The sequence below is a fragment of the Manduca sexta genome, unplaced genomic scaffold, assembly GCF_014839805.1.
Source record: "Manduca sexta isolate Smith_Timp_Sample1 unplaced genomic scaffold, JHU_Msex_v1.0 HiC_scaffold_924, whole genome shotgun sequence".
NCBI classification, from domain to species: Eukaryota; Metazoa; Arthropoda; class Insecta; order Lepidoptera; family Sphingidae; genus Manduca; species Manduca sexta.
The window spans coordinates 237-12,337 of record NW_023595766.1 but is presented as its reverse complement, the minus strand read 5'-3'; the positions used below and the strand labels follow the sequence as shown (position 1 = coordinate 12,337).

Genomic DNA, 12,101 nt, shown 5'->3' with positions numbered 1-12,101 from the left:
AGCACTCTGTTCCTCATAGTCCGGTGAGACATGACCGGAGAGAGATCAGGACAAACGGCTTTACGTGCCGAGGCACGGAGGTATCACACCAACTTCCTGACTCTGTGACAGTAATTTTAGAATGGAATAACCCAGACATATGCAATTACATGTGCTGTAAGATACTGCTTGGCGAATTTCAAGATTCTAGGTCAACGGGAAGTACCCTATAGGTTTTGATTCAATTGTGAAATCGTTAAATATCCGCCATAAACGGCCATATCTTTTTCGGGTTGCCTTAGAAGTTTGATTTTTTACAACGGTAGAGACCATAGACCGAAGTAAACATATTATAAATCAAAGTCCCCAAAACCTATGTGATCAATTTCTCAAAATCTACTGAACGGATTTTTGTAAGATTTTTACTTAAAAGATAGTGCAATTATTGTAAGGTTTAGGTTAGTACATTACGGTTTTATGTAAATTGACTGAAATATAACGATTACTGTTGAACGAATTGTAAAAATCTCGTGAGTCGGAATTTCCGGAAAAACTTCTTGACACTGGTTTCCACGCGAGCGAAGCCGCGGTCACAACAGTTTGATATAAATTTCCACTCGATACCTCGCATTCCTGGGAAGAGGGTCTGACAGAGAGACGGACAACAGTGATCTTCTAGGGGTTCCTTTTGAGTAATCATAATAATAATATCAGCCCTGTATTATATACTTGCCCACTGCTGAGCACGGGCCTCCTCTACTACTGAGAGGATTAGGCCTTAGTCCAACACGCTGGCCTAGTGCGGATTAGTAGACTAAACATACCTTCGAAATTCCTAGAGAACTTCTCAGATGTGCAGGTTTCCTCACGATGTTTTCCTTCACCGTTAAAGCGAACGATAAATTCACAAAGAATACACACATGATTTTTAGAAAAGTCAGAGGTGTGTGCCTTGGGATTCGAACCTGCGGACATTCGTCTCGGCAGTCCGTTCCACAACCAACTAGGCTATCGCCGCTAACGTAGCGTGCCTTTTGAATAACGAAACTTTAATTAGTAATGTGTGTGTGCTTTTTGAATCATCGCTTGATTTAACGATTAAAGAAAATGTAAGAAAACCTGCATACTTAATAAGTTCTCTAGAAGAATTTCGAAGGTATGTGCAGTCCTCACAGCGACTGCTTAACCCTCTCAGTAAAGGAGGTCCAGCAGTGGACAGCATTATATACTGATGTGGCGGTACAATTAGTATACACCGCCATCTCGTCAACATCAATGGAACTACGAGAAGACCTGGTATTGACACAACAGTAGTGATTTAACGCATCGCAATCACGTCGAGGTCACCAGTATAGCGGCGTAAAGGTAGACACCGCTTTAAAGGAACAGATGGTTGCGTTCCTCTATGGAGGGGCCGCGGCCGGTCACAAACATCGAGCTGTCTGGGTATCTTCCCCTTCCATAAAGGAACGCAACCATCTGTTCCTCTATAGCGGCGTCTACCTTTACGCCGCTAAACTTTCATTGCTGGGCACGGGCCTCCTCTTCCACTGAAAGTGCCTTAGTCCACCAGGCTATAATGCGTATTAGTAGATTTCCCAAATTCCTATAGAGCACTTCTCAGGTATGCAGATTTCCTCACGATGTTTCCCTTCACCGTTAAAGCAATCGATAATTCAGAAATACATAACTAGAAAAGTCGGAGGTGCGTTGAACCTGCGGACATTCGTCTCAGCAGTCCATTCCCAATTAGGCTATCACCACTACAAGGCTGGTATATTATAATTTTACCCCTATTTGTTCCAGAAGCGGCAACAATGACTTGAGCAATGAAACAGCGCCATCTACTGGTCAGGTGAGATGCTACGATGCCTCGTTTGAAGTACGCTTCAGTGGTGCGCGGAGTGGTCATCCTCGCTCTTTTTTGTCTGTGGCTCCAGATAATATTGTCTGCGGGTAGCGGGAATGGGGGTACAGGATATCGGGATGGAGGTGAGTTACTTTGAACTAATTTTGTTTTGCCATTTGTTGGATTATGACTATATTACTACATAGTATAAAACAAAGTCGCTTTCACTGTCCCTACATTTGTATGCTTAAATCTTCAAAACTACGCAACGAATTTTGATGCGTTTTTTAATAGAAAGAGTGATTCAAGAGGAAGGTTTATATGTATAATAAACATCCATTAAATAGTGGAGAAATATTGCATCCGTACGAAGCCGGGGCGGGTCGCCAGTTTGAAATAAAATTGAGTAAGATTTCTTTAATTTAAATTTTAATTCATACGCTAAAGGAACTGTTCCATACATATTTTGACACACGGAAGACAACAACGACACTTGACGGATATCAAAAGAAACATAATACGTTTACAACGACACCTTTAAATTTATCTTTATTCAACACCATTAAAACTGTATCGACCCCTTTAGTGGAGAAATGTTGGTTTTGCAAGAAAAATCAAGGCCTACTACTACTGGACAAAAGACTGAACATTTCATGTCTCAGGATGACGAGCGCCAAATACCAAATACTTTGTAATTCAAGGTGTTGGATGGTGTTTCTGCTGTTTATGGGCGGTCAGATCGGGCGATCAGGCGAACGGCAAGCTCGTCTCGTCATTCAAAGCAATAAACAAAACATAAAACTACCAACTTGTATGAATTTAATGGATGATAGAAAATCAGAATTATGAATAAATTTGACCAAAAATATAGTTTTTAGGGATAATTTTGACATATTTTTGCCACATATGTGTTCAGTAGAAGCAAATAACGCAATTTTATATATTTGCTAATTAAAACTAGTCATGTATAAACAATACAAACAGGCCGGCATAACTGTGGCGACTGGCGAGGAACAATATGTTATCAGTTCATACAATTTGATAGTTTATTATGTCATGTCATTCATTAAAAATTGTGTCTTACGCATGTTTAGTATTCATTGATGAACGGCAATCTGACGTGTGATCTACAAAATATTGTATGTTTTGTCCATTTTATGCAGGATTTATAAAAATTTGAACTCATAACTTCTCATTGACTTATAAATAAAAAAATGCAAATTTAGGTTTTACCTCGTCTATATACGATTTATTTTAAATAAATAAATATTGGTTTATAAGCGTTTAATCGAATAAGGTTGCATCTGCATTTATGTTGTAAGGAACGGTCACCGAACTTTGACGCCAAACGTGACGTTTTTGTTGAAATGTGTGAGATTTTGGTCAAAACAATTTAGTCTGTATACTTTATATACAAAGTCGAAATTAGATTGGCCATATAATATTTTAACAATATTTAGGCAATAGAATTTATTTTTTTTATATAAATTGCATTCTTAATATCTGAGGATAATAACGCTCGCCGAACGTTAAAATTCAAAAATCGAACGTTTTTGTATTCTATATTCAAATTCTTGTCAAAAACATGTTTTCGAATGTTTTCAAATATAATTTACAAAAGATTAAAACGTGGAACGAATATTTTCATCTTTAAGGTTATAGCTTAAGGTCCATTTTCATACATTTTGTTTCAAAATTTCGTCATATTAAATTTTAAAGGCCGAAATATCCATGCATATTAATTATTTTTACGTTTTTCTTTCAACTGCGAGAACTAATCACTAACTAGACGTGAATTTAAGTTGTCTTGTCAATACTTGTTTAGTTACCCAGATTAAAGGTGAAACAAAATGTATGAAAATGGACCTTAAGCTATAACCTTAAGATGTTCTTTGTTCGATAAAAAATCGTTATATAGTAACTAACGTTTACTCGCGGCTTCGCTTGAAATTCGATTTGTGCTAATTACAAAAACATAACCCATACTTTTTTATACGTGCATGTTAAAGTGTCCTCACTGGCACCTCATGGTAGAGTGGAGTCAATAGAACGTCGACTGACGAGATGATCACCCTCAGTCGACACAATTATGTTGGAACTGGATATACACAGGCTGTTCCCGGAACGCGACACGTGGGCCACTATGGTTTAACATCTTGTGTACGGTCGCTATCCAGGCGGATACAAAATATATCCTACCACTAGCAATAATATTATACACGCTAAAGAAACTGCTAGCACGTACATTTTCTCGGAATGAACTGATTTTGATGTAGTTTGGTATGAAAAGCTTAAACTCAAGAAAACACTATTTCAATTTATCACTAGCTTCCGCCCGCGTTGACGGCAGACTAGCATCAGGGTTATTAATAAAAAAAATATCAATATTCTTATACATGTAGTTATAAGTATAGCGTGCTGCGTACACGCCTTGTCGATGGGCTAATAAATTAGTGCGTTACGAGCCAGCGTTTGTTTCACTCGTGTCCCGTATTGCATACTTAACAAATATCGAAGTAGTATTTGTGATTATTGCGAAAAATATTCTTTTTATATTGGTATGCCTCGATCAAAAACAAAGTAATGGAGGCCATTGAAATACCGGTGTTAATTTTATGAGTGATATAAAGGTTAGTATAGACTAGAACGTATCCATTTTCAAACATGATATTATGCTACAAACTTAAGATCGACGCGGAGGGAGGTGCGCGGGCCGAGGAATGAACAAGGGTGGATCACTAGATACAGCCTTGTAGTTACGGGAGTTTGCGTGGTGGAGGACTTTCGTTGAATACGTACTTTTTCTAACATACCTAGAGAAAATCAGTAGCTGCGTCAAAAGGAATGAAGGTAGTTACTTGTTCAACTTCACATGGTGTCAGAGGTTAATGTTGACTTGTCGGGAACTCTTTTTCCTCATACGTGAGAGTTCGCCTCAGTACCACCGCAATGTCTATTTCTGTCGCAGTGTGTAGTCACTGTTGTAAGTTTGAAAGACATTGTAGTCAGTGTAATTACTGGACATAATAATAACATCTCATATCTCAGACGAGCGCAGTGGAATACCAAACACTTTGTAATTCAAGGTGTTAGTGTTTCTACTGTTTATGGATCGTATCGCTTACCATCAGGCGAACGGCAAGCTCGTCTCGTCATTCAAGGCAAAAAAAAAATGACAATATCTGAATGAACGCCCGACGTCATTGTAGTCACGCATCCCAAGGGGCACCCCCCACTTTGATAAGCAGTGCTCTAATCTACGTGTAGCGGTACAATTAGTATACATACCGCCATCTCGTCAACATCAGCGGAACTTCGAGAAGACCTATGTAATATTAACACAACTATACTGATTTATCGCATAGCAATCACGCAAGATGGCGGCAGACGATCCTGTATTACACTTGCACAATTTGCGCGACGCAGTCTATATACCACCTCAAAATAGGAAACGTCGGAGGAGCCGCGGCCGGTCACAAACATCTGCCTGACTGGAAATCTTCCCCTACCATAGAGGAATATAACCATCAGTTCCTCTACAGTGGCATCAAACTTTGCGCCGCTATATACGCTTACCTTTAGGCGAGCGGCTCGCTCCTCAAGTTTAAAATGTTATGCCATAGTGAAAGCGCCATGGAATAACAGTTACATAATATGCGGAATCTATATCGCCTGTGCTTCAAAACGTTATATGAAAAGTTTTTAGTGTTGTTTTAATATTTGTATTAAAACAAATATATTTTATTAATATAAGTTTCAAGTTTCACAGGAGAGGGTTTATGAATAAAATGCCTTCCTGTATTTTTAGACGATGTACAAATTATACTCCAACTGTGAATGAAAAAACGTATCATTTCATACGTTAGTAATAAGTATGCACTATTTAACTTATTTTTAACTAGTAAATACATTTCATTCGACTGTCATGGCGACCAGAGACCAATAAACTAGATGGCCACGGCGGTCGACGCTCGGGCCGTATCAATGCGAGCTGCTAGGGCTGCACAAGTATGTGGCTATAGTAAATAGTGCGCTGTTTTCATGTTAGTCTATGAGGCGTCTATATTTAAAACGTCATTGGTTTTATATACTTAATTTAGATTTATTTTCAATTTGTTTTACAGGTTTCGAATTTACCCATGATCCTATAGAGTTGAAAGGACTTCTCATTAAAAAACATACTACTGTTTATAAAGGTTACTTTTATTATTTTGGGTATTATTTTTTTTTTGGGTTTTTTGTTAGTAAGTTATTGTATTTGGTAGATAATAAAATAAAGTTTTGATGGGTTAGTATTGTCCTTTTTTCATGTAAAAATTATTTAGTTATCAGTTGGTACTAATAAGTTTTATTGGTGTTTGTGTAGTGAATAAATGAATACTCGAATTAAATAATATTTTAGTGGGTATTCATAGAAATAGTTAGACAAGTATTGAGAAATGTATATCGTTATTTCAGCATTTTTTTTTGTTAAAACTTTGACGGCATTTTATTTTTCATTCCTTTCCTTGGTTTCATTATATTATAATTCTTATTATGTTTTTAGTGCAATACTTATTTACTTTGTCTTTATTTGCACTTTTAATTTATTTAAACTAACTGTTAATTGGCCTTTTTTTGGTTAAACCATTACTGAACTCTGTATTTATAACTTTTGGGTATTTAAACAATCAGTAAAAATTAGGCCCCCTTTCATGTGGCAGGTGTTTGTAGCGCATATACTAAAGAATTACATACATCGCACTCTTAATAAAATAATTACCCATTCCAAAATTGCCTATTTGTGGGAATCGTCAAACAACCAATTTCTGTTTGCGACCTTTTTGGTTTTTTTCCCTTTTTTTTCATCCCTAAAGTTTTCTTATTTACCTATCTTTAATAAGCTCAATTTTATAGCAACTTCAAAAAAAAAGGTGCAAATAAAATTAGTTTTCCCACGACTGCCACAAATTAACAAGTTCGAAATAGGTCATTAATTTATTAAGAGTGCGACATATTATTGTAAATTCGAAATAATTTATACATGTTTAAATAAAATGTGCGTTTGATTTGTTGCAATACGATTCGCTTGTCATTTAAATGGGTACTAACTACTTAGATGATGTTAAAATCTTGTATTTTCCTTCTACTTAATGAAAATGATATCCTATTTTTTTTCTACTCTGATTGAAACTAACCTAGTTTGAAATTTATAATATTAAACTCTTCATAACATACTAAACTATGAAACAACTTTGGGCGGGAGTTGACTTGAGTTTTACTCTTGCGTAAGTTACTTACTAATGATTTACTAATGTAAAAAACTTATGCAAATTAAATTATGTTGTGTAAGCTGTAAAGCAGTGCCGAAGGGTCCATATACCCCGATTACTACCAGCTTCTATTTATGTCAAATTTTGTAGAATCTAATTATCATTAGAACGGCAAACCGCATTTATGCATATTAGTACCTATATGTTGTTGGCTTCACTTTTGGAAAATTTCACCTTTAGCCCCTGCTGTAAATACTAAATACTTTACAGTAACCAGCTTACGCAGTTTACATTAGAGAACTATCGTTACTTACGCAAATAAAACTTACAAATGTAAAACCTAATAACACAAAAAAAAATCTTTATTTTAATTAACCTATTTTTTTCTAATTAATATTCCGGGAATTCAATCTCTCCATTAATAAAATTAACCGTAATTATTTTTCTCTAATTGATCTTCCAGATACTAATTCAATAAAGGAACAATTGGTTACATTACCACCATTCACACCTGTGACAGGTTTGGTTGTTTAAAAATGTTATTCTATTATTATTTGTTAGTTATTTAATTGGGCTTTAAAGTGTATTTTTGTTTTGTTATTTTTAAAATTGGTTTTATTTGTAATTTTGTTTTTGTTATTTTTATTTGTATTAATTTATTTTGTGTTCGTAATTATTTTTGTTATTTGTTTCCATAAATGTGGGGATTATGGGCTTTTGTGTTTTAATTTTTTGTTTTTTTTATTTAGTTTTTTTGTGGTAAATTATTCGGTATCGAACAGTAATTAGCTTGTAGTTCACGTAAAACGAGATATTAAACCTAACACTAATTGATTTAAGGTTACATTTCCTCTGAAGTGTCAAGTACAAATTTCTTTGGCATCCAAGGATGTGGTATCGGCGTATTCTACATACTCGGATTCAATATGACGTTTATATACGACTCATGCCTCGGATATTCGTTGGGTGAGATTTTTAACTAACAGCCGATTCCAAAACGATCCCAATCTCAATCCCCAATCCGATTCCGAATGAACCAATCAAAATAAATAATTTATAAATAGGGCTGCCAAACGTCCGGAATTCCCCGGATTTGTCCTAGTTTGAAGGGCGTCCGCAGACTATCCAGTTTTTAAAAGTGTTTTTAGTTATAGATAAGCGATAAATTGAATTAAATCTTAGTTTAAAATTCGTAATAAACCGCATTTAAAAAAGCACGGCAAAATAGTCGACGATCGAATCTAATCGATCGAATTTTGATTTCTATTAAATTGGCTTAGATATCATTACTAGGGCATTTGTTTAACATCGGCTTACCTTTTGAAAACACTCTTCGCCACTGGTAGAGTATTCATTTATACGAGTATGATTGTAGCTCCTCTGCTGATGGTAAGTGAGGTCTAGATTTTTCGACTGACGAGAGATCAGTAGATAGGACTGTTCGGAAACACATCCCGGAACATCACTAAGATATTACAACCTATGTACGCTGTACGCGGATCTGGTACGGTCCTCAACCAAGTCGAGCACCGTACCATCCCTTTCTCGAAGTCACGGCACTTTAAAACCGTCGTTACTTCGTACCCCCTTATTCATAGACGTTATTTATCTAAGGACGGAGCATTGTGATAACAAGTCTGTTTCTCAGTGCTGACGGCATGGCAGCCTTCGCAGTGCGTAGACATAGGGCCGTTGTGATTGGCTAATATTGAGATACAACTTGCATCTAGTTGGCTGTCAGATAAACAAAGCTGAGAAACAGACTTGTTATCACAGCAATGCTCCGTCCTTAGATAAATAACGTCTATGAATAAGGGGGATAATGTTTAAGTAAGGAGTTTGAATTTATAAATACCACCAGCAAACATGCATATTTCTAAGCGTGAAAGGAATGTATTAACCTTTCTATAAGTGTTGAAGATAAAAAAAAAATCTTTATGGTTTCCTTTTTTCGTAGAAATCAGGAAGAAAGGAAAATTAAAGACTAAATAGGTATATGTTGGGTTTGTGATGTTTATTCTATTTAACGCATTAACCCGTGAAACATCTGAATGTTTGCCGGCAAACATGACAGCTACATTGACATTTACGTGTGTCACGGGAATATAACCTTATATACTACATAATAAGGTTATTTTTCCGTGACACGCGTAATGTCATGTAGCTGTCATGTTTGCCGGCAAACATTCAGATGCTTCAAGATGCGTTTATTTTGAAAACGCTCGTCTATGTGGGTTGTAAAGGGAAAATCGTAATAAACTTTAGTGTACGCGCGCACGGGCGGCCATATTGTCTCCGATCTCGATGCATCAACAATATATCGATGGCGCAAAGTAGTGTTACCCAAAATAATTTTGTTTCTTTTTAGTCCCGGGTAAAAATTAAAGTCCTGTGTTTTTTCCCCGTTAAAGTCTTTGTCCCTTATAGACTGAAAAAATCTGGCAACAGTACTCCTAAATTATACACCATAGTGAAACACGGGAAAAAAAACTCCTAAACTATTGTATCTGTAAAAAGCATTTTTGTTTAGGTATTGTTTACTACCAAATCCAAAAAGTTAAAAATGATTTTTAATGAAGTCTTTTTCGTATATTAACTTTTGAATTAATCGGTTTGGTAGAAAACAGTGCATTGATAATGAAACGCTAAAAAGCGAATATTCTATTTTTTCAGATGCGATAATTACTTAGCCATCGATATGTGAGTGCAGAAAGTATATTTTCGAGAGAGAACGTCATTTAAATATAAAAAATGCACTAGAAGCGGTTTTGTGACCGCAAAAAAACCGCCCGTGCGCGCAGAGCCTTAACGCGATGTCACTTTTCTTAGAACTTTTATTGGGAAAATAAAGTTCCTTGTGACCGCAAAAAAACGGTCCGTTGGCGCTTTGCTTTAACGCGATATCCGTTTTATTTTTTTGGATCTTTTATTGGGAAATGAAAGTCCGTATTCACAAACGTTACTTATTTAAGTACGGAGTACTTCTGATAATAAGTCTGCTTGCACTTTCGGCATGACAGTCGCAGCGTGTAGACAGCGCGCTGTGATTGCCTAATATTGATATACAACTTTACTTCAGTTGGCTGTCAGATAAACAAAGTAAAAAAAGACTATGAGATTTCCCCTAAGACACTATGCGTTCGGGCGCACTGTGACTTCAAAGTATTGTTTGTGATCACGGTGATAGTGTCGCCTATGAAAAACTTTGGGGGTATATGTTTCCTGGTTAGTGTACGGGTAAATTCGGATTATGGGGTAAGACCGTAGATTAATTTAAAAGAAATTAGTGCCAAACATTAGTAGCTTAATATCAAATGGAACTTCCGAGTAATGTTAAAAATATCTGGTTTATTAATAATATTAAATCCGTTCTTACTATTTGATCCGATCTTACCCAACTACAGTCGTTATTAAATTTTATAGTGTTTCAATTAATTTTTGTCTCTTTCTTCCTTACTTACGGCGGCGGCGGATATTTTTTGGTTCACATCCGCGGACGCAAATATCCGTAACATGCCTTCTGTTAGGAGTGAAAGAGACGATATACTGATTAAAACACTCGAGTTTAAAAGGGTATACACATCGCGACGGTCGTATGAACCATACTCTAGTAATTTTTATAAGTGCACGGCCAAGTGAACACACTGCATCTGATGGTAAGAGTGGGGTCCAATAGTGTCGACTGACGAGAGATGATTACCCCTCAGTCGACACATATATGCCGATCTATTTGGAACCATATACTGTTTTTCGTTCATTGAATGGTTCAGGCGACTGTCGCAACGTGTACGCCCTATGATTTTTGGGATTTTAAAAACGGGAATTTTTTTTATGGTCTTAATTATTTGTAAAATAACCACCATTTATGTCAGTGTTGTGCAGAAATGTTTTATGTAAAAACATGTTAATCAAAAAAAAAAAATACAGACTTTTTTCGTATTAATGTTACTTGTTAGATATCTAATTATTTTTTGTTAACTCAATATTGACACTTGTATATCTACAATAAATAAAATGTTTCCAATAGAGTAATAAGACATTACGCAACTTTCACTTAGGTTATATTTTTGCGAAAAAAGTTGTCAAATTCGCACTTTTAAAACTAGATTTTAGATTTAACAAACATTCTAATCAACCAGAATGTCTTGCCCATTCTTTAGAAAACTGCTTTCCGAACTAGTGGTAAAGTTAATTGAATATAAATGTATAACATTTTACGTTCAAATAAATTATTTAATTTAATTTCAATATAGATTTCCATTCTTAATGGTGACAGGGAGATAATATAAATATAAAAACAAGTTATTTCGAAGTCTAAATCGTACATAAATCATTACGATTAAAAACATTTCTGCGCAACACATCGTGCTTACAATAACGCCATCTACAAACTGCCCGTGGTACTAAAGGCAAATTAAATTTTTCAGAAGAGCTGATGAATGCCAACGACACCTCGGAGCATGTCCTGGCGCTGGTGCCGCCGGAACTCCACAAATATTTGACTGTACACCCCAAGAATTTTAGCGGTAAGTAGTCTATCTATATATATATATATATATATATATATATATATATGTATAAAATTAATCCCTATTTCCCTTGGTCACGCTATCACGCGTGAACGGCTGGACCGATTTCACTATTTTTTTGTTGTATTTGTTATTGTCAGGAGAAGGTTCTTATGAAAGGAAAAAATTAAAAAAATTTCGCGGACAATTAGAAAATTTTGGAAAACTTAACGAAAATATTTATTTTATATAACTGTCAATTGTTTGAAATAACTGTCAGCGATTGACAGAATGCGCGCTGCAAATTAATAGTTAAGACGGGAGAACGTCTGTCGGGTCAACTAGTTACCAATAAAAAACCGGAGAAATAAAGGTTTTGTGTGTGGTCCTTGCAGTCAACGCTGAGGAAACCTGTGAATGAGGTACTGGAATCCCCCGGCTTAGCCACTGCAGGATCCTGGTGGATAGTGGGGAAGAAGGAAAAAACTATTTTTCGGATTTCTCCACAATTAT

The 12,101-nt window shown here is 35.9% G+C and overlaps 1 protein-coding gene across 1 annotated transcript; it reads left to right on the top strand.

Annotated features, from left to right (window-relative positions):
* Positions 1–1,743: 1,743 nt before the first annotated feature.
* LOC119193696 lies at positions 1,744–11,606 on the top strand (the record flags this gene model as incomplete). The annotated part of the gene is made up of 5 exons (XM_037447324.1): positions 1,744–1,971; positions 5,953–6,024; positions 7,544–7,600; positions 7,921–8,046; positions 11,508–11,606. Coding segments are annotated over exons 1-5 (478 nt in total), but the record flags the coding sequence as incomplete, so codon positions are not given.
* Between the last annotated feature and the right edge of the window lie 495 nt (positions 11,607–12,101).